This window comes from Rousettus aegyptiacus, unplaced genomic scaffold (assembly GCF_014176215.1).
Source record: "Rousettus aegyptiacus isolate mRouAeg1 unplaced genomic scaffold, mRouAeg1.p scaffold_m13_p_17, whole genome shotgun sequence".
NCBI lineage: Eukaryota > Metazoa > Chordata > Mammalia > Chiroptera > Pteropodidae > Rousettus > Rousettus aegyptiacus.
Window position 1 is genome coordinate 20,539,460 of NW_023416292.1, and position 27,765 is coordinate 20,567,224.

General features: G+C 41.4%; 1 protein-coding gene across 6 annotated transcripts in view; it reads left to right on the plus strand.

The window, feature by feature from the left end:
• Positions 1–370: 370 nt before the first annotated feature.
• KIFAP3 (kinesin associated protein 3) overlaps positions 371–27,765 on the plus strand; it is a 124,377-nt gene continuing 96,982 nt past the window's right edge. For 2 of the 6 annotated variants that reach the window (XM_016148627.2, XM_036234675.1), the window contains exons 1-2: positions 20,308–20,564; positions 25,955–26,086. In XM_016148627.2, the coding sequence (XP_016004113.1) occupies positions 20,533–20,564; positions 25,955–26,086 (164 nt within the window). In that variant the 5' untranslated portion in view covers positions 20,308–20,532. Of the gene's footprint in view, positions 489–4,822; positions 4,909–15,947; positions 16,069–20,307; positions 20,565–20,768; positions 20,906–25,954; positions 26,087–27,765 lie in introns of those variants that run through there. The other 4 variants (XM_016148625.2, XM_036234677.1, XM_016148628.2 and 1 more) reach the window with 4 other exon arrangements.

The following is a 27,765-nucleotide window of genomic DNA, read 5'->3' on the forward strand; positions in this document are numbered from 1 at the left end:
GAAAGACTGATCGGTTTATACGAAATGCCGTCGTCAGCTTTTGTTGACCTCTGTGAGTCACATTAGATTTTGTGACGATTTCTCATACTGGTATGGCTCCCATCAGTTCCTGGCTCATTGCGGTTATTTCCTTATGTGGATAATTTGTCTGTCATTGCCGAAATGCTCTTTTTGCTGCCGCCTCATACCATTCTTGACCATGTTCATCGTACTGAGTAAGCAAGGTTATCATATAGCTCTCGTCTGCCACAGGCATCCAATTTCAAGACGGGAAAGAAAAACAGTAATGTAGAGGAAAGGAATATGGCCCTAGCAAGAGAAGGTGGAAACTCTGAATTTACCCAGGCTGGTTTGTCTTCTTGCAGGTGTTATTTTGGTGAGGAGCAAACTGCTGTTAAACAATCAGTAGACGTGGAGAGAGACTCAGAAGTAAGAACTGGAAAGGAAGCACCAAAGTCCTATGGAGAGCTCACTCGTTCAAGAGCACGGTAAGCTAAATATTTGGGGGAATCCATTCAGTATGAATGCCTATCAAATTAAATTCCGCAGTATTTTAAACTGAGGTCAAGAAGATGTGTAGGCCCTATTTATCTACAACTTATATTATTCAAGACTGTTTTCCTCCCCATAGAACACTTTTTAGGTGAACGGTTTTCAGTTCATAAATAATCGAGACACTCTCTTCTACAAGGCAGTGTGTTAAACTCTTGATAAAAAATATGTTTTTTTTTTTTTTGCTGAGACTAATACTAGTTGATATCGCCATAATAATAATAGCTAATTTTAAATTGTAATGCCTAATTAATCCTTACAGCAATCCTAGGAGGTCAGTGTTATCCCAATTTTATAAATGCAGGAAGCGAGGCTTAGAAAGGTTAAGTTTTAGCTCAACATCACCCAGCAAATACATGGCAGAATCAAAATTTGAACTAGAATTTGAAAAAATATATGTGTGTGTGTGTGTGTTCTTTTATCATTTCTCTTATTTATGTTAATTGAAGAAATTATAAAACATTCAAGTTCATATCGTTCTCCTTTAAAATATAACGATGCTCGATTTCACATGATGTAATATTTCAATATGACTTTGGATTGGTGAAAGTACATAGAACATTAGGCAATTTAATCTTTGCACATTTTCCCTAACCAAAAAATGCTTGATAATTATTAATGAAAGAAAATGAAGTTATACTTAAAAAATCTTAAAGAATTAAGACATAGGGTGAAGTCTCAGGCCGACATCCTCATATTTCGGTTTTCCTTTCAGTGAATCAACCCCAACTTCCCCTTCTAGTGGAAGGGCAGGTTGGGGAAAGGAACGGAAGTGTGTGTAACGGACGTAAAGAGGACGGGCCTGTCCGCGCTGGGGGCCATTGCAGATGGGGGCCGCGCGTGGTGACTGGGCAAGCGGGGTGTGGGGGACTCCGGCCGTCCCACCTTCCGGCTGGCTAGAGGGGCAGAATTCGATTTCTGTAGCTGCGATTTCCGCGGACGCTGGCGGAAACAGTGTTCTCCCGTGCCCGCCCTTCGTCATGCTGCTCCTTCGCGTGCTGTTCTCCTCACTCGACTTGCCCCTGGCTTTCTACTCAGCAATGTGTCCCTAAACGTATGGGCTTCTATACGTTTGTGCACGTAGCAAACTGGATTTGGGGTGAAACTGGCCTCCGATGTCCAGCTGAAAGTGAACATGTCAAGACAAGGTATAAATTTTAAGGAGCCCTAAGTACTGAAAAGTATATGCTGCCCCATCCACAAAAATGGAACAAAATGAAAACACTTCATTATTTGAAATTTGCCTCTCAGACATTACTCCCCACCCAGACCGGGGCTGAACACACACAGACTCAGAACAAAGCCGCGGTGAGGACACTGCTCCTTAGAGTGTGAGCCTCACGCCGCCAGCATCGAACACTTCCAGGGGGATTGTTCCAGTGAAAAGCTGGAAAACTGGAGGCTTGCTTCTCTGCCGTACTTACGTTTTTTATTTTCTAATTGACTGGATTTTGGAAATTTTGAAGTATTTCAGACTTAGGGATTTACAAAACAGCCAATGTTAACAAATTTAATATTATCCTGTATATGCTTCAGATTTTTTTTTAAAGAATTAAATAGTTGTACAAATCCCATTGGGAACTCCGCTGCTTTCCTCGGAAAATACATACCAATCTGAGGTATGTATCCTTCCGAACCTAAATTTTTATGTTCTTAGTATAGATGTACTTATCCATAAACAAGATCCTAATTGTCTTGTTAATTTTTAAATGCATGTAAATTGGCATTCTGCAATTCACTTTACTCAGTCAACAGTATACTCTTGACATTTTATCCAGGCAGTTAATGTTTAGTGCACAATGGGGAGAAGGTGAGAACACACCACACACACGCGCGCGCACACACACGCACGCACGCACACGGGGCATTCATTTTAACTGACTTCATACCATTGTATACGCGCCACTCCGCCTTTCCCACCCGGGGGCGTTCAGGTTGTCCCCCATCTCCCACTGCTGTCGGCGTCGCTCCCACGGCGCCTGGTGCACGTGCGCGAGCTGCCTCCCGCCTGTCCCCAGGAGCGGGGCGGGCAGATGGCAGCCCGGCACCGGGGCCGTCGCCACACGCAGCAGCGCTGCTCTCCAGCGTGGCCGCTCAGTTGCCCACCGGCCGTGAACATGCCGCTTCCACGTTCCCGCTAAAATGTGGGATACTTTTTTAAGTTTTGCTGCTCTGTGTTTAAGGGCATTTCATGGATAACACCAAGTAAACATGTTTACAATGCCTAAGTCGTTCCAGGCATCATTCTCTGCACTCTGTGTATAATAATTCAATTCACGGGCGCTCTTTGAGAAGTTACTTTTTAAAATCCGTACGCTGTAGACATGGAAGCTGGGCATCGAGAGGTTCTAGGATGTGCCCCAGCCACCGGGCTCGCAAGCTACAGAGCTGGGCGCTTGAACCCAGGCAGCCCGGCGTGGGCGTCCACTCCTTCTCCTCCTCTGCAGGAGCCTCCCGAGCCGTCACCTGCAGGTCTCGGGGCGTGCGAGTCCATCCCTCGTTCACTGGCGTCCGCGGTGCACGGGGTGCCACAGTATCACCTCCAACTTTCCATTTTGGCTTCGAGTTCCCTGTTGTTTCTGAAGCCTGGAAATTTCCACATCATTTTAAGCACAAGAAAGTACTCGAAATTTTTAATCGTCTTAGTAGCTCAGGCTGCTCTTCCCAAATACCGTAGACTAGGTAGCTTCAACACAGGTGCGAATGTTTCGCACAGTCCTGGAGGCTGGGAAGTCCACAGTTAAGGCGCAAACTACTAGACTCATTATTTCAAACAACTAGTATTCTGTCATCATTTAATCTATTCGAGAGAACTACCTAAAAATGGTAATAGGTAAGAAAAATAAAAGAAACTCATATTATCAGTAAAGTAGCAAGAAAGTCTTATTATTATTCTCCCATCTCAAATTATCTTGATGAGGCTCTTCCATGAAAGAGGAAAATGTATGTTTGTGTGTGTGTGTGTGTTTGTGTGTGTGTGTGTGTGTGTGTGTGTATATATATATATATACTTTTTTTTTTTTTTTTCCCCAAAGAGATATCTATACCTCTTCAATCATGAGAGCTGCGCCAGGCCCTGGAAACCAGACATGAAATGGTTTGGATGGCCAAAGGTGGTCACTAGGGACCAGGGATTAGAACCTGGTCAAAGCAGCAAATAAAAAATTTTTTAAAACCTCTTAAAAGAACCTGACAAGGGAAGCTTAAATCTTATTTAAGAGGTTGGGTTGTAGTAAGCCTTGAAAAATTCAGTTCTCCAGAGGCCTATATCTCACGGCGAGGGCTCCGCGGAAGTTTATCATGTATCCGACACCTAGACATTGGGCCTCGGAGACCGCTTGGGTCAGATTTCCTCTGGATTAGCACCGAAGCTTGCAAGTGACATTTGTACGAGGCGCACTTTAAACTGCAGGGCTTTTCCAATTACAAAATGATAATTCTGAAGGGACAAAGCGTTTAGTGCAGATTGAAGATGCCTTGATTTATGTGTCTTAGACAGCCTCCTCTTTCACATTAAGTTACTTATTAGAATAAGTGTGTTTTGCTTGTCCTTTTGTTTTTAACCAAAGTCGTCCTCTGATTGGCATTAAGGGTAGGGCAGACCATTTTAGTGTGTTCTTATTTTTTCAGTTCCACCGCGTCTAAAAGAATGATGGCACAAACCCTCGTCATAGGTGACAGCAACAATCACATTTTGCACGTAACGCAGAAACACTGCTGTGAAAGGCTGGGCTGGGGGAAGGTCTCAGGCTTTACGGACTGGCCCCCCTCCCCGCGCAGACTCAGTGGCCCTCTCTCCAACTGCTCTGTCTCTGACGAAAGCCAGACGGCAATGAAGTGAGGCTGAAACGTTGTCCATCCTTTACTCTTGGTCTGTCAAGGTCTCTGGGATCACTGTGAAGTCTCCTACCCATCCAGTTACAAAGGGTACTTTCGATGAATTCATATCTAGTGACATGACAGCCAAAGTCGTAAACCTCTGGACTCCCTTGGGTCATTTTCCCCGGCCGATTTTAATAGTCCTTTGGCCAGGGTGTGCATTTTGTGTAGTTGTAAATATGGACAGGTTTGGGACATAATTTAAAACGGTGTATCTCTGTATCTGCATTTGTGTGCGTTCAGCCAGAGTAGCTAGAGCATAAGCAAGACAGCCTTGCGTTTGAAGCCAAATGAAGCCTGTTAACTTTTGTCCCATTTCATAGCTGCAGGCTGGACACCTAATTGACTCATCTTTTTTTTTTTTTTTCCACAAATCTGTGAAACCTGCCAGCAGCGGGACTGAGTAACAGATCATGGCCGAATCACAGCAAATCTATCATCTCTGGTAGAAAAACAACGCCGAGATTTACCGAGCAGGTCAGTAGAGGAGCGTTACATGGAGAATTCTTTCCTCTCAGAAAGAAAATAAATCTTATGTCCAAACGTCATAAACTGAGTATGAAAAAACAATAAATTTCTTGACACTTCCATATATTCTATCGAATAAGCATCAGAAACCTAGTGTGAGAAAATTCCTGGCTTCCATTCACTTGCCCACTCAGTCCTCGCCTCGCCTTTTTTTTTTATTTCCCCCATCACCCCATCACCCCATCACCCCACCTCCTGCTCCTGTCCTCTTCTCCTACACGTCTTTTCTCTGGATTCTGAAAGTTTTTATTGAGGCCTGAAAGTCATCAGAGTCAGTGCCTGAGTTGCAGGATTGTTCTGCCCACACTCAGAGCACTTCTATCAGATTTTACAGAAAGCAGTGAAAATTGGTGTTTCTTAAAGTTAGGCCACCCTAGAACCACATTTAAAATCAGCGTTAACTGAAGCAATACCAGAATGATATAAAATTAATGTTCAAATATGTTCATTGAAGTAAAATTCCGGATTTGAAGAGCCACGTGAGGCAGTTACGGAGACAAGCCGAGGACCGGCATGCGAGCAGCCGACTTTCTAGGATCTGGTGCATGTCTTCTGGCGGGGGCAAACCACAAAGTTTAGAACACAAACAGTTTGGAAGAATAGTGGTGGAAAGTTGGTTGGATAAAATCTAATACAGAATGAAAGCCGATGCCGAGACGGACTATTTTACACCTATACATTTATTTAAAAATAGTCTTTTGATCACCTACCATGATCGAGATGCTGTGCTAGGCGTTAGTGGTCACATCACGGACAAAACTAATTCCAGCCCTTATGCTCACGAAGCTGACAGTCCAGTGGGGGCAATAGGGATTAGCAAGACAATCACTGCATGTGGAAGCATGTGTCCCCAGGGATGAGTGTGAAGGAGAGACACACACCATGAGAGCCCTTCAAGGGCCACATGGCCTGATCAGGGACAACTGCCCTGAGAAAGTCGCCCTGGGGCCGAGGTCCGAGGAGTGGGCGGGAGCTCGGAGCATGATTCCAGGGAGAGGGCAGCCCCCCAGCAAAGTGAAATTTTGAGAGCATTTTTTTTTAACATAACTCATTGACTTAATAGTTGATAACTAGGATTTAAAAAAATATTAGAAGAAGCAGCTTTATTGAGGCATAACTGGCCAATAAAAATTGTATGTGTTTAAGATATACGACACAATGTTTTGATATGTGTTTACATTGTGAAATGTTTAGTAGCATATTCATCAGCTCACTTTTTTTTTTTAGTCAGAACAGTTAAGATCCACTCCTGTCCAAAATTTCAAGTATATAACATAGTATTAACTATAGTCACCCTTATACATTAACTTTCCAGAATTTATTTATCCTGCATATCGGAAACCCTTTGCAGGGTTATATTTCCAGGAGTGTGGCTTTGATCCTAAAGCTTATTAAGTGAGGAAAGGCTGGAAGAGCATTCTGAGAAGAGGGAACAGCTTGTGCAAAGGCCCTCTGACTTAGGCGAGAAGCAGTCTATGCCGAGCTTTATAGATCGTGCCAAGGATTTCTGTCGTAATTCTAAAAACGTAGAAAGCCTGTGGTGGCATCTTAAGCACAGGGAAAGAAGGGCGGAAATAGGGCTGACATCATCGGGTTTGCATTTTGGAAAGATCGTTCTGTCTACAATATGGAAAACAGATGGAAGGAGTAAAACGGTGAAAAGTTTGATAGTGTACGTAACCTGTGCCTCAGAAATATCACTAAAACGAAGGGCCTTTGTCACATTACGGAGAAGACAGATATAATAATCACTTCTCAGTTTATTCAGATGACATTTTATGTGCGCCAGCTATGTTCTGATTGGCATTGGGGCTATATCAGTGACAAAAAAAAAAAGTTCTTTGCCCTCCTAGAGTTTACATGCTAGACAAAATGTAAAAGTAAATAGAACAGCCTCTCAGAAGCTGGTAAATGCCATAACAAAATAGGGCAGGATAAGGGGGATTTGGGATGAGAAGAGGGGGAACTGGCATGTAGTTTTAAACAGAATAATCGGGACAGTTCTGTTCGACAGGATGCGTTTTAAGCAAAACTTGAGAGAAATGAAGGCATCGCCTCGCGGGTGTCCGGGAGAAGAGCGTTCCGGCTGAGGAGCAGCCAGTGCAGAGCCGCTGAGGTAGCTGCATGTGGGGGACAGCTGGGAGGCCAGCGTGCCTGCTGCAGAGCGGACATGGCGGAGGACAGTAGAGATGAGACAGACGTGGCAGGGCCCAAAGCACACGGGGCCTTGAAGGCCGATGGCGGCGCTTGGTGTGAAGTCTCGCGTAGAGGGCTGTCAGGCTATGACTTACTATTTAAAAGGGTCCCCCTGCTGTTACGTTGAGATGGACTATACAGCAGGGCAGGAGGGGCAGCGAGGAGACCAGTGGGGAGGTCTCTGCAGCAAACTAGGTGACAGGACGGGGGTTCCACTCATCGTTGCCGGACTTCTGAATGGCAGCAGCGGCTGCCAGAAGACCAAAGAGGAAGAGTTTTAAAACCTGAGAAAAAAATTATTTTGATGCTGAAATAATAATACTCAACCAAGCTTTAGACTGGGGAATATAGGAAGGATAATGACATGTTTTGGACTTGGAATTAGGCACCAAAATTCACCTCCCACGCACCATGTCGCAGGGTGATGCTAAGGAAGGAGCCCCACCAGGATCAGAGGTGAGCCCTGGAAAAGCATGAGCTGTTAACGCCAAGCGAGACAAGCTCTTACAGTTCTGTTTGAATAAAATGCACAGCTGAGTCATGAATTTTTTTCATTTATAATCCCTATCTAGTTCAACAAGTGAACCTCAGAAGTATCTTCACAAAAAAAAAGACATGCTCATGTGAATATTATTGCCAAGGCAACAAATTATTAAATAATACAGCCATTCGGATTTGTAGGCTCCTCTTAGAATTGCTTCTGGGTAGTATATTGATTTGGTTGACAACGCCTTAATTTAATGAAATCAATCACAGTACTTCCACATGGAATTGTGATAAGAGAATGAGAGATAGCTATACTCATATTTTAAGTTCCTGAATTCAGGATTCAGGAATAATGTGTTTCAACCTAGTGGTCCTCTGACCTTTTTGGCACCGGGGCCCGATGCTGCTGTGAGACTCTAATGCCCGATGATGTGAGGTGGAGCTGAGGCGGCGAAGCCGGCCCTGGGGAGCAGCTGCAGATACAGACGAAGCTTTGCTCGCTCCCCTGCCGCTCACCTCCTGCTGTGCAGCCTGGTTCCTAACAGGCCACGGACTGGTACCGGTTCGCAGCCCAAGGGTATGGGACCCCTGCTTCAACCTACTCTGTGTTCAGAAACTCTAGTGAGCACTGATAAGTGTCGTAGGCTTTGATAGAATTACACATAGGCACATGTTAAAATATAAACTATGAAATAAATTGAAGCAGTGCTAGATTAGCACTGATTCGATTTTTATGATGTCGTGTCAGACCACATGGCTAAGACATCACATGCACCTTAAATCTTCAGCACCACGGCCAGCATCTACTTTGCCAATAACCTTCTGCGTAGGCTAGCAATGAATATCACAGGTCACATTTGATTTCAGAGGTTAAGGAATCCTTAAGTCAACCAATCAACCCTCCATTTAATCCCCGAATGCTTTTTGTACTGACATCCAGACTCTGGTTTGGACGATCGGCGTTATCCTACGGTTACAGTGAGGTACACAGTTCACTTCATGAGTGCTAAGTATGCTGTTGAGTCAGCTCCAGCCTCTGGCGACCCTGTTAACAAGTGATGTCCACAAGGTGCCATCCTCGACAGCCCTGCTTGGCTCCTGTAGACTCAGGCCTGTGACTTAGGGAGTCAGTCCGTCTTATATTGTCCATTTGGCTCACCAGTTAGCATAAACAAAAAACCAATGTTAACGTCGTCCTAGGGCTCAGAAAGAAATGTTTATTCTAAATGTATAACTTCATTTTAGTGTCCAGGGTATGCTAGGTCATTTGACTGACTGGCTGGCTATTCACTACAACAACCCTCCACTGATCGTAAGGCAAACTGCTCTGGGTTTCTGGGAACTGAAATGGGCTGAGAAGAAAGAAACATGTGTGAGGAAGACACGTTCCTCCATCTCAGAGGATTCATGCCTAGTGAGTGATGCAGGCTCGGGGACGGTAAGCTATGGACTCTCATAAAGTCTGCAATCTAAACCCAGTGCTGAGGGAGCATAGGCGCAGGAGAGATTCTTTCTATTTTAAGGGTCAGTAACTGTTTTCCCAGGACAGGTAGCACTGAAAACAGTTTAACAGGGAGATGAGCAAGAGGAGAGAAGCCAAGAGACAGCAAACTGTGCAAGCTGAGTTACAGAACAGTGAGGATGCGTAGTGGTGAGGGGTTCTAGACACCATCTGTGTGACTGGAGAAGAGCGCCTGTGTGGACGGACTGAGAAGGCAGCGAGGAGCCATGCTGGGGGAGTCTTCAGATGGCAGCCACTGAGTAGAAACCCAAATCGTAGTCCCACGAGCTTGGTGTCCCTGTAAGAGTGGACAGCAGAGTGTGCTTGCCGGCTCCCGCTCGCTCTCCCCGCCCCCTCTTTCTCTTCACACCCTTTCTCTCTCTCCCTCTCCCTCTCTCCCTCTCTCCCTTGCTCTTCACACACATGCGCCTTGGAAAGACCACATGAAACTGCAGTGAGAAGGTGGCTGTTTACAAGCCGGGAAGATTCCTCGCTAGGAACTAACCCTACCTGACCTTTATCCAGGACTGCTAACATTCCGAACTCTGTTGTTTAATTCACCAGCTGTGGCATTTTGTTGTGAACACCCGAGCAGACTAATACAGTTTATAAGTAATGGAATTAGAATAGAATGGGCTTCAGTCTTCTGACTCCAGTTCCAAGCTTTTTACATAATGTCAAGTATCTTTAAATATCGTAATTTGGCTAGATAGGAAAAATGCACATGAAATAGAGGAAAAGACAACAAATAATAAAATGTTCAGTTAAATATAATCAAATGTAAGGAGAGGGATTATTGGAGAGTTCATAAGAGGATTTAAGGATTGGTACGACTTTGCCTAGATGGTAAGGAGTTGGTTGGGCAAAAATGGTAGAGAAAAGATGGTATAAAAAAGAGCAGAAATGAGCCTGGAAGATGGAGCAGAAAGCTCTCGTATTTCCTAGGAGCCTGGGCTCGGAGGCGTGCTCAGGGAGGTCCGATGAGTTGTGAGCTTGAGATGACGGCAGAGCCTGGGCAGGTCTGGCAGGAGACGCGTTCCACCGTTGAATCATCTCTACCCCTGAGGTAGCAGTGGAGACTGGGTTACACCAGATGGGATGGGGACACCTTCGCCTCAAAAGCTAGGGGTTACGCCGATGCCGCCCCACCCCTAACTCAAGGGACTCCTCTGGGACAGGAGTTCTGCCGGAGGACACCTGACCGAAAATGAGTGTCTGATGATGGTAGCCGTGGTCCAGAGTGAGAACGCTCTGTAAGGATTAGGAAGCGAAAGGGCTAGAGAGAAGCCAGGAGTGGATAATAGGGAGGGCTTCCTAGTGAGTGAAAATGTACCCCAATCTGTCTTAATCAGGCATGGTGTCAACAGATCAGGAGACAACTGCCTTCGAAGACAGTTTCTCACCTGCAGTTCCTAAGAGAAGCGGCACTCCGTGGCTTGCAAGGCCCCCTGGGAAAGCACTTGGGTCTATCAGGAGGCAGAAGGAGAAAGGGGAAATGGCGTTTTTGAGGGGAGTAATGAAAATAAAAATATGATTACTGTATAAACAGTATTCAAAATGTGTAGGACAAAAGAGTAAACTGAAAGAGTAGGTAAGGAGTCAGAAGACCATTTGAGCTTAATATCTGGGTCCTGAAACACTTGATTTAGCCACTTGAATTTAGATATGTAGATAGATGACAGATGGATGGATGGATGGATGGATGGATGGATGGATGGGTAGACAGGTAGATTTGGTTCCCCCAAAATCTACCTTTTGTCTTAAAGGGGCCACAGCATTACCAGGGTGAGTTTGGGAGCGTTCCATAGGTTGTTACATAAATTAGAAATGGATTCAATTAACTGCACTTTCTGAAATTTATTAAGTCATTTAGACCTAAGTATGTTATGCTGGGTATCATACTTTACTAAATCATCCCTTTGTGGGTTGAAACAATGTACTTCCAAATTTATAATTATATTCAGGTATCGGCTTACTTAACTTTTGGTCTCTGGCCCAGTAACTTTTAATTCTGAACATATATTTAAAGCAGACATGATTTAAAACCACATTTCACTAATAGGCTCTGTTTTAAATGAGTTTCTTTGTATAAGTAATGCTACTCTGGGCTTGGTTTGTTCCAAAGCTATTTAAAATCCCTTGAACCTCTAATGTATTATTATGTCTTAATGCTACCCTCATTTATGGAAATATATGTAAAGGAGCAGAAATATTTATTCACATTCTTTTTTTTCTGTTTGTTCCCCCAAAGGGAGCAAATTGTGCTTCTTTAAAGCAAGGTGACAATTTTTGATACAGGTTTATTTAATTTTTTTATAAACGTCGTAGAACAATCAAACACGAGCATTAATGAGAAACATATGTGAGCCTCCAAATATTCTGGAAATGAATGCAAAGCAACATTCCAGTCAACATGGGGTCGGGTTTCCTGGCCTGTTTCTGTGCATGTGAAGTCAGAGAGCGTGAGAAGGTGAGCATAGTGTGTGACCATTCGTGTGTGTGTGTGTGTGTGTGTGTGTGCGCGCGCGCGCACTTCTGCTGCAGCTCCCAGCAGCCTAGAGAATCAATCTTTTTACATGTAGCAAGCCACTCTCCAGGATATTAACACTCTGCCATTTCCAAGAGCCTCTGTTCACACCAGCGCCAGAGGAAACACCATGAAAGAAGGAGCCTCAAGCTGCTAAAAAGCACACAAAGCAACAAGGAGAAACAGTTCCAAATCTCATAAAAATGGAAAAGGTTTCAAGAACAACAGTCCGTTTGTTCAGAGAGTGCCCACAGAGCAGGAGGGTAAATAAAACTCAGTACCTGTTAGATTTATAGGCAAATAATCATTATCTACTACGTGTAGATGAGTGAAGGATAATTTTATGCAAACCACAATAAGTAAATTCAAACAGTGTGAACTAAGCCTGCACAGTAAGACCAGGAAGTTCAAGGAGAAAAAAAAACAGTAAGGAAATGGCATTTTCTGTGTGGTGTGTCACCAACCCGGGAAAGCCATTATGGAGCCAAAACCTGGAGCAGGATTTTATAACGCCACTGCCTTGAAATAGAGCTATGAATCCCCTAGGACTTGTATGGTGATTTCATACCTTCAGCAAAACTCTGCTCCCCAAGATCTGATTACTAATTGGCCTTACGTAGAGGATTATGGAGAATTAGTAAATTGGAGTTTTTACATGACTTGTGTACAGTATAAATTCCCTGGAAGCCTTCACGGTGCACTCAATTTTTGAATGAATCCGTTTCAGTCAAGTGTCATGAGCGAAGCACCCTAACCAATGGAGCTTGGGATTTTACGGACTTGTGTCTCAGAACTGTATAGCTCTCTAATCAAAATAGTGCTTTTATAAGATTTTTTTCGAAAGCAGGACATTTGACTTTCGCCATGTTTAAAATCTCTTTAAATACTGTGGATTTTAAATTTGAAAGTAAAATCAGGGTTTTTCAGGTTCAGGTTTCATTTGCTCCTTATCAAACGTGGTTCCCTGGGTGGTAGTGGAAGATGAAAAAGGCTTTTACAGGGTTGCACGATGCCTGCAAGTAGATTCCTTACGACAAGGGCATCAGTTTTCTCCATGTCATTGGAAAAGCGTGTGAGCATTAAAGCAGAGGGGAATAATAAGGCATTTGATGATCTCAAGGATGAGGAAACCAAAAAACACCCCACAGATAACAGCTGAATAGTACAACAGGTCAATTTGAGACAAGTGGCAAAAGCTAAGAAAGGTGCTGTTTACTCCGGCAGCATGTGAATGTAAACATATGCTGTAAGCCCTATAAGAACGAAGCAGTGTGTGGTCTAGGAACCCTCATACCTGACCCAGGCTCCAGGAAGAAGTACTGGGGTCAGAAGCGAAACTCGGCGAGAGAGACAATGGAGACCAAGAGGAAACAAAATGGGTAAAAGTGGGGAAGGTGAACAGAGCGAGGAAATCTCAGAAAGCAGGATACTGTATTTTTAACACTGTATGCAAAAAGCAGAAGAGGAATGTCTATGAGGTTAGAAATGTTACCACTTTCTAAGCATTCAGGAAAACTTACTTTATAAAAAATTAACAACAAAAAAATGTATCAAGGTCAAATCCCACACAATCACGATGAAATCTCACCAGAAAGATAAGAGATCAAAACCTTATTTCAGAAGAACCTAAACTATATGAATGATAGAAAGCATGAAGTAATAACATAAATCAAAAGTAGAAAAATCAGAAATAAGCTGATACCGAGAGCTTCTTATGTCCCGTTTTGCTTTTTCTTTGCTCTGAGTAAATTGACCAGCAAAATGGAAGAAGAGAGTATGTGTTCTTAAAGTTTATATTTGACTTTCCAGTTCAGGCTTTTCGTGTTTGTTCAATTTTAATGATATTATAAACTCAAAGGTACTGGCAACAGAATAACCTTGGAATCAATCCTAGCCCAACATCTCAAGGTCTAAAAACTAAAGGTATTCTGGGAGTCATGAAGATATTTAATAAGGTAAAATAAAACCAATCTTGCTAAAAATGTTTAAGCCGCTAATGCTTCCTTAGCCCAAATGGAGGAATTTTTACCATCAAGTCCTCTTGGTTGTGGTGCAGAATATTTAATAGAGAGAACTTTTAAAGGGAAACACACAACATGGTGTCCCGAGGAGAACAGATGTAGTAAGCGGCCCATCGGCATTTTGTTTATGTTGTTTTTACTTTGTCTTGTTTTGCTGATGGCATGCTAGAGACTTTTATTCAGAGCAATGCTGACATCCTCTCATCTGACTCCTTGAGAAAGAAAAAGGAGTTCATATGCCGATGAAGGGGAAAGGCAGGAAGAGGATTGATTTGAGAGAAATAGTTTACCATTTGTCGAGCTTGAAGTAGCAGCATCTTATTTTTTACCTTTCCCTCAAAAAAAAGACAAAAAAAAACCCAACAACAACAACAACAAAAAAACACTATATGGACAAGATATCGAAGCATAAATTAAAATGAAATGAATTTTAAATCTTTATTATCACTAAAGCACACAGCAAAATTTCTGATCTTATTTCAACCATTTCTCAAGGTCTTCGATATACATCTGCTCTTTCTCCTAATGACCACATCAAAGAGAAGGATTTGGCAGGAAATTTCCGAAATCAGAAACTACTGTGTTTCCAACATGCAGTTATTTTTATGACATATATGCTGTCTAAACAAAAAGAAAAAAAAGGGAGGAAGAAGGAAGAAAGGGTGAAGAGAAGGGAAAGAAAAAGAAAGAAAAATAAAAGTCGAAAGTTAAACACAAATAACAGAGGATTTAATTTCAGCCCATACGTAAAGGCTGGGATTAGAATATAATATATTTCAACCCCAGTAGCATGAATTCATTTTTTACCCAACTTCAAAGTTATTATTGCTAACTGGCAGTTGCTAGGAACTGATCCAGAATGAACTGGAAATTCTAGTTCTGTTCTTAATGAGCCAATGGGAATGTCACAGACTTGTACGATGGCACTACCTGTCTCGAAGGGGTAAAGAGGATGGAGGACTCCTTGGCGACCGCATAGCTTTCAACTTATTCCAGCAGAGGTGTGTGCGGCGGTGGTCGTCTTATGCGTTGCAGCTCAAACGTTTTTCTCATTCTGCTGTTAAAGCCTCAGAGGACACGTCTGGTCGCTCACATAGGCATTGCCTGAATGTAACCCGTCTGGACTACTATTTTATCGCTGAATTCTGCCCGGAACACTATGCATTAAACAAACGCGTATTTAATGAGGTTGGATTTACTTAATATTTCTAACTCAAATGAATGGAAGTGAAACGTCTATCATTGTGAAGGATTATGAAATTGGAGGAACACATTGAAAAGAGTTGGTGTGGGATCTTATTTATAAGAATGAAATCAATAGGTAAGCAGTTAACAATAACAGGATCTAGAAAAAAATAAACCTAACTTGGGATGTAAACGTGTGAGAAATAATGGCTGAGAAGCCGATTATTTGTTCCCTGAGTGCCAATTTGTAGACTTGAACTCCTTTAAGGTAAGGTCTATGTTTTATTCTCATAGCCTCAGTTCCTGGATGAGTGCCTTGTGTGGAATAAGTGTCTAATTGTTCCACATCCATCTTGATTTCTACAGAAATACCTCATATGCTATCATTGAATGTATTGCTTTGAATTTCATTTACACATACACTTTGTATTTCTACTGGGGTTAGCTACAAATTCTTCAAGCCAGGAATTAACATGTATTCATTTCCCCCCCAAAATTTACGAGCAGACATTGCTCAAGTCTGAAGCAATGCCTGCTTGTAAATTTTGGTTAAATAATAAAGACAGTTGATCTGGCTAGATCTGCTCGGGTCCTCCACCCCTCTCACGGTGCCATTACGTAGATGGAAACATAACAATAGCTATACTGTCATGCAAAGCATTTCCAATTGAACATGTATGTGTATATCCACATGTACAAATTCACAAATGCAGGGGTTTTTTGTGTGTGTGTGGATACATGTGTGTATATGTGTGACTAAATACACATGTCTTATTTATTCTGGATAATACAGTCATTTTACTGTATATCTCTAAAGATCATCAGGTTGACAGACCACACAACTAGTTTCTCAAAGTTTGGTTCAGACTATAGAACTTAGGGGAGGAGAAAAGCACACAGATTCAGTATTCATTTTCCTGGTGGGCCACCTCCTTCCCCATCTGACCCTTGGAGCAATCCCGTGATGTCATAATTGTTGTCTTATGTCATACTTTGGGAAATAGAGGTTACCATCATCAAGAAGAGGTTGTATTTTAAAAGGTCCTTTTAACTGAAATCTCCTTTGCATTAGGATGTGCAACGTGAGCTAAAATTAATTTGAAAAATTAGAAGATGACTGCATTACTAGCCAGTGGATATGGATTCTTTGGACCACAGTGGCTATTCGATGACATCCCAAAGGCAGTCACAAGGTAAGAAAGGATTTTCTGTGGACTCTTGAAGCAAATCAGGATTAAAATTTCAAAGCAATGGAGGATAAAAAGAAATAATTCTCACACCTCTGTTCTGTAGCCGTGTGAATAAAATATAGAACAATCAATATCACTAAGAGTAATACATTCCAATATATGACTTTCCTATATGAGGACACTTTCATGGCTCTTAATGCCTGCAGAAAATATTCAAGTACCAGACTCTTATACCAGGCTCTCCACAATTTGGATCCTCCTGGCTTTTCCAAACTTATTTTTCACTGCTCACAAACTTGAACTGAATTCTCTAACCACCTCAACGACTTACAGTTTCCTAAATATACAGTGATGTTTTGTGCATTTGTCTCTTCGTATGCGCTGTCACCTTTCCCTAGAATACTCCTGTTAGGCTCTCTGCTTAGCAGAGTATTAGTCATCCTTTGTGAGCCTCACTCTGAGCCTCTATCCGCCATGATGAGAGTGCTTTTCCCTCCCCTGTCCAACTTTCTACTTGTTTCAGCTGCCGCTAGGACATGCATCAGTATGTTCAACTCAACCGTTACTTATTTACGTACCTGGTGACTATGTGTTCCTTGAAGGCTGCAATTATATCCAACATAGCAGCAGTTACCATGTATTAGTTCTTGCTATGTACCTAGCACTGTGATTGGAAATGCAGTTGGAAATCCATGATTTTATACCTTTTGAACCACTTTTCCTGGAGAAGACAGAGCTGTAAACAAATCATGTCCATAAAGTACAGTACATGCAGTGGGATAACAGAGAAGTCGCTTTACTGAGTCTTGCGCTTAGGGATCCTCCCAGGAGGAATGGTTTTGCAGAAGAAGCAAACTGCAGGAGTGACAGGAAGGCTTCCCGAAGCAGCGCGGCCTGACCCCGCCTGACCCCTGTAGTCCAGAGCCCTCCAGGTGCCCCCCTTGGAATGTTGACATATTGCTTGGGTGATGGGCATTTAAATGGCTCTGTCATAGGCGGTTTTATGTAACTTCGTATTCCTTCTCCCCTCCCCCCGTTAAATTATAAAGCTGAGGCAGCCATTGTTTTTTTTCTCAGTACTTTTAAACTCCTCACTACCGCTAGTTCAGTATTCCAAATACAGTTGACGAATTTAAAGATGAAGTCGAAATAATAATAACCGCTAGCATTTTCATGTCATTTTATAGTCTATAAGACTCTTACAGAATATTAACTTATTTCCTCCTCAGCCCAAACTTTTACGGTGAGTATCCCGACTTTTCTTAATGAAGACACAGAGAGTTTAAGTGACTTATCCAGAGACATATGATCGATATATGATTTCCAAACACCTAATTCAGTTGATAACGATTACCACCATTTTTGTGATAATCACCCTGGTATAAATTTATGTGTGCTATCTCATTTAACATGATAACTCGAGACATATGAATTATTATCAGTCTTATTTTATAGATGAGAAAATGAAGTTTGTAATGTTTACTTTGCTCAAGGTCAACTAATAAATAGTTCTAACTCCAGAATCAGACTCCTAGTCACTCCCAAGACTGTTCCAAGTATTCAGTGGAATTGGTTTCTTCATTCAAACCATTAATAATCCATTGGCAGGGTGAGATAGGAATAGGAGGGAAATGCTAAATTAATACCTATAAAATTATTAAAGGATGACGATGGCTTCTGAACTCTTTTGTTTAGCTTGGGAATTATTTAATTCCATTATGTTTTATCTATGAATTTCTCTTAACTATCTTGTTTGGGATTCATGGCTTTGATTAACTCAGGACATCTTTCAGTCCCTAAGTATTATCTTGTCTCTATTCTAGTCCTTCTAGAAGTCATATCAAAGAATGCCCTCGCCCATCTCCTCCCTCGCCCAGCTCCCCCCTCACACAGCTCCCCCGCAGCTCTCCCCCTCACCCAAGTCCTCACCCAGCTGCCCCCTTTCCCAGCTCCCCCCTCACTCAGCTGCCCCCTTGCCCAGCTGCCCCGCCTCCAGCTGTGCTAAGGTGCCCTCCTTCCCCAGCAGAGCTTTCACGGACATCCAGCGTAAAAAGACCTTCCCACCACTGTGCCAGTGGGGGCCACGTGGAAAGTAAAGAGAGAGGACTGCAAAAATATTTTGGAGTTGTTTTTCAGTTTTTCTTTTTCTATTATGTACAGTACTGCTCCTGTAATTCTAGACAAACTTCACTGTGCACATCTGCTAGAATGTTCCAGGGCCTATAACTAGGAGTAGAATTGCAAAGGTTTAGGGTGTATGCCTGCTCACTTTTACAAAATAATGCAAAACATTTTTTTCTCAAGTGGTAGTCCCAATGTACACTCAAACCTGAAATGTTTACTAAACAATATCCAGGGATTCACATTTTCACCAGCACTTGGTATTGTCGGACTTCTTTATTCTACACCCTTGTCAACATAAAATAATATTTTTTATGGTTTTAATTGGCATCTTCCTAGTTACTTTGAGGAGGAGCACCTTTTCCTGCCTGTTTTTTTTCCCCCCTTACCATTCCTCTTTTTCTTGTCAATTTTCCCATTGGATTTATTGTCCCTTTCACTGATAGAGCCTTTTTAAAAAAATTTATTCAACTTCTTTAAACTGGAAAAAAGTTTACCCATGCCTCCTACCCTCTTGCTCACTCACTCAGCTTCTCCAGTTCAGTCCCGGTTTCAGTTTATCTCCCTGTTGCTCTAGTTTCCAGCTCTTTATGTCCGGCTCTGCACCTTTCCTTTGGATTTTTGTAGGTATTGTTGTTTTAAGCTCAGGTATGCATTTTTTTTTTCAAACTCTAAATGTTTACTCAGCACCAACTATGGGAAAGATGCTGTCCTAAGCATACAGAAGTGAACAAAACAAAATCTCTGATTGAAAGGAACTTACATTGCAAGAAGGTTTGTTCTCTATGCATTTAATGGATATTGTGATCTGGTGATTTTAGGTATCGTGGGAGTTTTAAGGTAATCCAGCAGCGAATGTTAATTTGTAAAATTTTATATCAGTTTTTAGAATGAATACTTGGGAAAAAAACAGATAATAGTCCAGTTAGGAAAGAATTGCAGTATTCTAAGTAAGAAGTGGCTAGACTAGTAGGTAGAAGTGGGAATGGAGGAGAAAAGCTGGATTGCAGGAATATCTTAAAGGAATAAATGATAGAATTTCGTAGTAGTTCATTAAGAGGGCAGGATATGGAGGAAGATGTCAGAGTTAGCTCCAAATATTCTTCCCTGGAAAACCAAAACAATGATTACAGCACTGACAAATAGTGTAGCTGGTGTGAATGGGTGGGCAGATACAAATAATACCTCTTAGTAGGTATGGACTGCGTTTCTGAATTTCATATGCCATGTAGTGCATTGCATTAACCTAATGCATTCGAAAAAAGGCAGAGGGACAACTATGTAGACATGGCCCAAGGTGACTGAAAATACAAGCTTAGAAGAGAAAGTGACAGGTGAAGTTGGGGAGCAGAAGTGCCTTCTTTGTATTCCTGGTTTGGTATTTGGCACAAAGCTGCCCCTCAATATTTATTGAATAAACGAATATAAACTATTTGCATAGGTGTGATAGCTGAGCCCATGGAAATAGATCTGCAAGCAGAGGACCGTGACTCGCTAAGGTTCAAGAACAGACCTTCTCCTCCACAGCCTGCACTGCCAACAGCCGCCTGCCTCAAAGGAAACAATTCCAAAGTCTCCCAGGTTAAGGATAATGACTGGAGGAGTTGGAGTTTCAGGAGCTGTTTTTGTCTGGGGGGAGGTGCATTCTAGATTTAAGATATCAAAGTGCAAGGTAAAGATTTAACATTGAATCAAAGTTGATATTAACCGCATTCATTTTGTAGAAGGGTCAGACTATCTCCACAAGATAAAGCACTCCGAATGCTCCCAAATACAAGCTTCACTTTACAGGTTATGAGCCGAGGGCTGGAACCGCTCTACAGACAGCATTCTCTACTTAAAAGGTTAACGGATTCTCTTTCCCTCTTCCCAAACTGAGGACCTGAAATCCTAACTCGGCGGACCGTCAGTTCCCATCCCCACGGGGGCGGTGACCAGGACGCCACGCCCGGGCCACACCCGCCGAAATCGGCCTCGCGGGCCTCCAGGCTCCGCTCCAGGGCGCGCCACATTGGTCCCTGGGCGCGCCACATTGGTCCCAGGGCCGCGCCTCACGCTGAGCCTGCGCCGTGGCGCGGCAGAGCGGGCGCATGCGCCTTGCGGCGGGGCTGGCGGCGGCGACTCGGGGCGGGGCTGGGCGGCTCCAGTGTTTTGGGGCTTGGGAGCTGTGGGAGGAGCCGGCAGCCTCACCGTGGTAACCACAGCGCCGCCGCCACCCCGCCTTGCAGGCCTCTCGACTGTCATCGCCTTTGGGGGTCGGGGTGCTTTGGCCGTCGTTTCCGGAAATAACCCCCCCCAGCCTCTGTCAGACACCCGCGTCCTCCCCACGCCGCCGTCGCCGCCGCCATGCAAGGGGAGGATGCCAGATACCTCAAAAGGTGACGACTCCCCGAGACTCGGTCCCACTGGGGGCCTGGCTGGGGGCCACGAAGATGTTCTTAGAGGTTCTTGGGGTTGGCCTTGAGGCGTCAGGGCAAAGCTGGACGTTCAGAAGGGGGGCGGGAGACGGGGCGGGGAGTCGTGGAAAGAAAGGGAGGGCGCATTGGGGAAAAGAAGAAGGGCCCTTCGGGGCGTGAGATGCTGCAGCCTCCCACCTGACGCGGCGGGGCCTGACAGCCCTGCCCTGAAGACGGTCTCCTTGCCATATTGTTCGCGGGAGAGGGGCGAGGGAGGTTAACCCTGCCCCCACCCATTCCGACGCTCCATTTTTCCCTGATAGGTAAATCCTGTGGGGGCCTGGAGGTGAAGCCCCCTGGCCCTCTGCTCTTGTCTCCAGTCGGGTTCACTGCCGTGGGGTTCGAAGCGATGAGGGGGGAAGAAGTGGTGGCTTTTCAATGTGCGGGAGGCTGGCCGAGATGCTGCTTTCCATGCAGCTCTGCCTTCCTCATCCATTTCACCCATTTGACTGCCATATTTACAGTATCATTGTTGTAGGAGGTTCATAATTAATCAAGAGCTTCGTTCAGGAGCTTGATGTGGAACAGGCCATAATTCTCTAGTTTTAAAATATTTGTCGTATAAATTACTCTTTAAAGAAGAGTGTAAACCTGTTGGGATTATTTATTTGACTACTGTCAAAGATAAGAGCATCCCAGATGGAAAGGATACCTCTCGCTGGACCAAGAATTAGCAGTGACTCAATAGAAAAAAAAAAAATCTTAATCTTTCCATTTTTACTTAAGTTCCTGTTACTGACAGTAAATATCCTGAGAAAGTCACGTGTATTCTTTTGGACAGTTTCCTTACGTAAAAATGGGGCAAATATTACCTTATGAAAGCTATGAGGACCAAATATGAAAATACTTAGATAAAACGTATGTAATTATTACAAGTCATTATATACTTGTAATGAAATGTATTTATCCTGGCTTGGCAGGACCCTGGTCATCACAGAAAGATCTTCTAATTTTTAATAGACTCTTAAAAGGGTTTCAAACAATTATGAAATCAACCAGTCAACTGCACTGTCTCTGTTGGACTGAGGCATATATTGCCTGCCCTTCTCGTTTCGTTTAAATGTATCGGAAACTGCCAAATACCCAGGTTTTATAAGTAAAATTTTAAAGAAGGAATATGTAATCATAACAAGTATATAGTCGGTCTTTCCTCACTGAATTTTGCTTGCTTTGAAAATTTTGCGACAGAAGAAGATAATAAGAAATTCTTTCAACTTCAAATAGAAGAGTGTTCTAGAGCAAGGAGCTACTTTATATCATTAGCTTATTTTCATGTAAGATAGTTGTACCAGAAGGTCATTTTTCTTAGAATTCTTGTACCCGTATGGACCCTTACACATACTCTGATTTATAATTCTCAGTCTGTTGCTTACTTTGAAAAAATAAAAGTGAGTCACTAATGTTTGAAGTAAAATAAGGTCAGAATCTGGAAAGGTTGAACTATACACTTCTCAAATAAAAAGTTGCATGGCCTACTTTCAGATTAGAAATATCCAGCTGACATAACCATACAGGCCTGATGATTTAGGATGTCTGAACGTTGCATTTTAATTATCGATTCATTGGTAATGATTACATATATTCCTTTTGTAATATTTTTACTTTTATAGTTTGTTTTTAACAGGACAGCAGTATGTTTTCAATCTAATTTATTCACTCTAAACTGGATTAGTTAATTTCGGTCTTGTCATTGTACCTGTCACTGAGGAATCTGTAGTCTCTACGCTTGCATGTATAATAGATTATAGAATCAAAAATTGGGTTTCATTTTTTTGTTCTGCTACCAGTTAGTATTTTGATTCAAAAGCACTTAATAAATGCTCACCAAATACCTAGTGTATGCCTTGCGGTGCTTTGGCCACTGAGAAAATAATTAAATAGGCACGTTTCGTGACTTCAGTCAGATATACATACAGTAAATAGACAGTTAACAGCCAGTTTCTTTCTTTCTTTTTTTTTTTCTTTCCCATTGCTCTTAGAGTTAGAGCACCTACCTTTTCAGCTTCATCTCTCTGTTCCCATCCCGCCCCTGATAATTCCATACTTCAGCCTTACAGAAATAACTTCTTTTAGATGCCTATGTGTTTCAATGTTAGGTTCCAGATTTCCTTCCCAGTATCTGAACTTGCCTTGTTCTTCACCCATATGTCTTCCCGTTGTATTGCTAGTACCCAGCACAGTGCCTAGAACATAAGTATTCAATAAATAGTTATTAAATGCAGTGAGAATAAGGCTACAAAGAAAAACGGGCCAAATCATATGGGGCTTAAAATCTGTAGTAAAGAGTTGAGACTTATAAGAGTGATGGGGAACTATTGAATGATTTTGAGTGAATGGCTTTCATTCATTTCTGTTATTTGAAATCCTACCATGTAAAAGTCACTCAGCCTAGTGATAAAAAAAGCATTAGATGAATGAGACATACTTTCCCTGCCTTTATGGTGCTTACAATTTAGCAGGGAATTCAGACTTGAAACAGTATATTATCAGAAGTAATTATTTTATTGTATTTATGATAAGCGCTATATGTTTATGGTAAGTGAAATAAGTACATGGCCTTGTGTAAGCTTTTTTCACACAGTATAACTTTTCAGTATTCATCTATGTTTTAGCATTCATCAATACAATACTTCATGTATTTTAATAGCTGAATAAAAATCCATTGTATGGAAATAGCACATTTTGTTTATCCATTCATCTGTTGGTGGACATATAGGCTGTTTTCATCTGTTGGTTGTTGTGAATAAAACTATTATGAACATTCCTGTACGAGGTTTTGTTTGAACAACTGTTTTCACTCTTGGTGTATTCTTGAAGTAGTTGCTGGGTCATGTGCTAATTATGTGTTTAACTCGTTGAGAAACCGCCAGTTGTTTTCCTTAGTGCTGCACCGTTTTACATTCCCACCAGCAATGGGTGAGAGTTCCAGTTTTTCTACATCCTCACCAACACTTGTTAGTCATTTATTTTTTAAGTTCTGGTCATTCTAAAGGATGTGAAGTGGTATCTGTGGTGGTTTTGGTTTACATTTCCCTGGTTTACAGTGACATTTAGCATTTTTCATCTGCATCTTGGCCTTCGTCCGTCTCTGGAGGAAAGACTTCTTTATATGTTCTGGATACTAGACTCTTATCAGATAAATACTCTGCACGTATCTTTCATGTGCAAAAGTTTTAAATTTATTTTTTCTTTAGTTGATTTTGCTTCCATATCTTGGCTATTACTAATAATGCTGCAGTGAATATATGGTGCATGCATCTTTTGCAATTAGTGTTTTTGTTTTCTTTAGATAAATACCCAGAAGAGGAATTGCTGAATCATATGGTAGCTCTATTCTTAATTTTTTGAGGAACCTCCATACTGTTTTCCATAGTGGCTGCGCCAGTTCACATTTCCACCAAGAGTGCATGAGGGCTCCCTTTTCTCCACTTCTCCAGCACATACTGTTTGTTGAGTTATTGATGATGGCCATTTTGACAGGTGTAGGTAGCATCTCATCGTGGTTTTGATTTGCATTTCCTTGATGATTAGTGAGGTATCTTTTTGTGTATCTGTTGGCCATCTGTAGGTCCTCTTTGGAGCAACATCTGCTCCGATCCTCTGCCCATTTTGTATTTGTTTGTTTGTTTGTTTGTTTTGGTGTTAAGTTATATGAGTTCCTTATCTATTTGGATATTAACCCCTTATCAGATATATCATTTGTGAATGCCTTCTCCCATTCGGTAGGTTGTCTTTTTGGTTTGTTGATGGTTTCTATCACTGTAGAAAACCTTTTTTGTTTAGTGTACCCCTGTTTGTTTATGTTTTTCTTTGTTGCCCTTGTCCATGGAGACATATCCAAAAAGATATTGGTAAGAGTGATGTCAAAGAGTTTATTGTCTCTCTTTTCTTCTGGGAGTTTTATGGTTTCAGGTGTTACATCTAAGTCTTTAATCCATTTTGAGTTTATTTTTGTATGGTATAAGAAAGTAGTTATTTCATATTTTTGCATGCATATGCCCACTTATTGAAGAGACTGTCTTTTCCCCATTGTATATCCTTGTCTCCATCATCGTAGATTAATTGACTATATAACGGAGGATTTATTTCTCGGCTCTCTATTCTATTCTATTGATTTATATGTAGCTTTTTATGCCAGTACCATACTGTTTTGATTTTCGTAGCTTTGTAGTATAATTTGATATCAGAGAGTGTGATACCTTCTACTTTGTTCTTAAGATTTTTTTGGCTATTTGGGGTCTTTTGTGGTTCAATATAAATTTTAGGATTCGTTGTTCTAATTTTGAGAAGAATGGCATTGGCATGTTAATAGAGATTGTATTGAATCTGTATATTGCTTTAAGTAGTAAGGACATTTTAACAATACTTGTCCTTACAGTCCATGAGCAGGGTGTATCCTTCCATTCATTTGTATCTTGTTCAATTTCTTATAGTTTCAATGTCTTATAGTTTTCCAACTCCAGGTCTTTCTTCTCTTGGGTTAAATTTATTCCTAGGCATTTTATTCTTTTTGATGCAACTCAAAATTGATTGTTTCTTAATTTCTCCTTCTGGTGGTTCGTTTTGGTGTACAGAAACGCAACAAATATCTGTATATTGATTCTGTATCCCGAAACTTTGGTTTTTGGTTAAGTCTTTACGGTTTTAGTTGCCTTTGCTTTGGATGTCATTATTTAAGAAGTCATTGCTAAATCCAAGGTCATAAGATTTGCACTTATGTTTTCTTCTAAGAATGTTTTAGGTTTAGCTCTTAAATGTTTGTCTTTGATCCGTTTTGAGTTAATTATGTCGTGTGTGGTAAGGTTCCAATTTCGTTCTCTTACATGTAGATGTATAGTTGGGTCAACACCACTTGTTAAAGAGATTTTTCTTTTCCTCCAGTGAAAGGTATTGCTACCCTAGTTGAAATCAGTTGACCGTATATATAAGGGTTTATTCCTGGACTCAATTCTATTCTGATCTATATGCCTATCTTTATGCTAGTACTTTACTGTTTTGATTACTATAGCTTTGTAGTACATTTTGAAATCAGGAAGTGTGAGTCTTTCAACTTTGTTCTTCTTTTTCAAGTTGGTTTTGGGTATTCAGGGTCCTTTGTGTCCCTTGTATATTCATATGCATTTTAGGATCACTTTTCCATTTCTGCAAAAAAATGGCTTTGGAAATTTGATAAGGATTATACTGAACCTGTACGCCGCTTTGGGAAATGTTGTCATCTTAACTGTAAATCTGATTTAAATACATGTTTTGGAATTAGAAACTAGATAAATACCATGGACATTGTCTAAGTTTTTAATCTATTTGTATTATAGGAAAGTTAAAGGAGGAAACATTGATGTACATCCATCAGAAAAAGCACTCATTGTCCAATATGAAGTGGAAGCTACCATTCTTGGAGAAATGGGGGATCCCATGTTGGGAGAACGAAAGGAATGCCAAAAAATGTAAGTTTTCTTCATTTATGTACATTTTGAAAGTAGTCATACTTTATAGATAATTGATGTTGTTTAAATCTGCATAGATGTTAAAATGATTATGCAGTCTTCTAGATATAATTCACTTTAGTGGAGCAGAGACTATTTTAAACTATAAATGCAGGTATATTTATTCCAGAGAAAATCATGTTTATGTAAGCATAGTGGAAACCTACTGAAAAATACCTATTCTGGTTTTTCTTTTTAATAAATGCATAAAATAGAAATAAGGTACTACAAAGAAATTATAAAAGATATGTTTTGTGGGACTTTTTGGCTTAATTTAGAAAATTTTTATTTTATGGGATCCTGTGTGCTTGTTTCTTCCCTGAAATTGCAGAAAGTGGTATGATTCCCAAAATTTCCCAATGGAGCATGTACCTTGAATTTCATCCCTTCAAAATCTAGCTCTCCGAAAAAAACAATAATATGATAAGAATTTTCTGACTCAGTGAATTAGAACTTCCAATATCCTACACACTTTCCTTTTTGCATTCGTAATACCTGCAGGAACTCCTTGGGAACTGGCCTTTTTTATTAGTCTATAATTGTGCTGGTGGTGAGCTTGCCTTCCTTCCATAGTTTTGTGTTAGAGAATGCCTGAGGTCACCTAATATTCTCTCCTAGCCTTCTAACTTCCATAAATAATTCAGTTTGGGAACTGGTTAAAAGGAATTTTTCATGTGTTTTGGTGGTATTAAGTATATTCAGGCTGCCAGGAGTGCATATTACAGGATTTAGCACACCAGGATGCACTGTATTTTAATATATGGCAGTGGTTCTCAGCTGGTTGCGATCCCCCCACCCTGTCCAGGGGACATTTGGCAATGCCTGGAAACATTTTTGGTGAGGGGTGCTGATGGCATCTAAAAGATACAGGCCAGGGTGCTGCAAAGAAAGAATCCTACAATGCACAAGAGAACCACCTCCAAAAAAAGAGGAAGTGGCCCCCCAATTTTAATAGTGCTGTAGTTGAGAAACTTTGGTGTATAGCAGCCTAAAAAGAGAAGCTGCCTAGTGTCTTGTTAAGATCCCTTATTTGTCTTCGTATTTGGGTTAGAGGGAGACTAAATGATGTAGATAATTCATTAAAAACACCAACTCTTTAAATAATCTTCTAGATTAAAATACACATGCATATACACATACACTGTAGACTCTGACACATTTGTGTTCTCTCACCTTTTCTGTCTTCCATTCGTGTGTTTGTGATTGCTGCCTGCATTTTGCACATTTTGAAAATGTGAAAATATCTTGAGATCTTATTAATTTTACTGCTAAAGAAAAGCAAAAATATCAGGGTCTTTGCCTTTAGAATCTCATACATCCGCATTTCATGGGAGAAATTTGATTTTTGTTCTTTAGAATGCAGTCAGTAGCCCTGTTCAGCTGGAATTAAATGAGAATGTTGTTACTGTTTGAAAATCTGCAGGCTTTCTAGACAAGGGATGTATTCATCAGAGAGCCAGGCAGCCAGAAAGAGTTACTGTCTACGTGGCCGGAGTGAGTGGATTTATAAACCTCAGCGAGCGGAAAACCTGAGTACCTTAATTTTGGGATATTCAGCCTTGGCTGCATAAGATCTGGAGAGAAATCATATTGTGGGACTAAAAGGAGAATGTGGTCTGTTGATAAATTCGAGGTTTTAT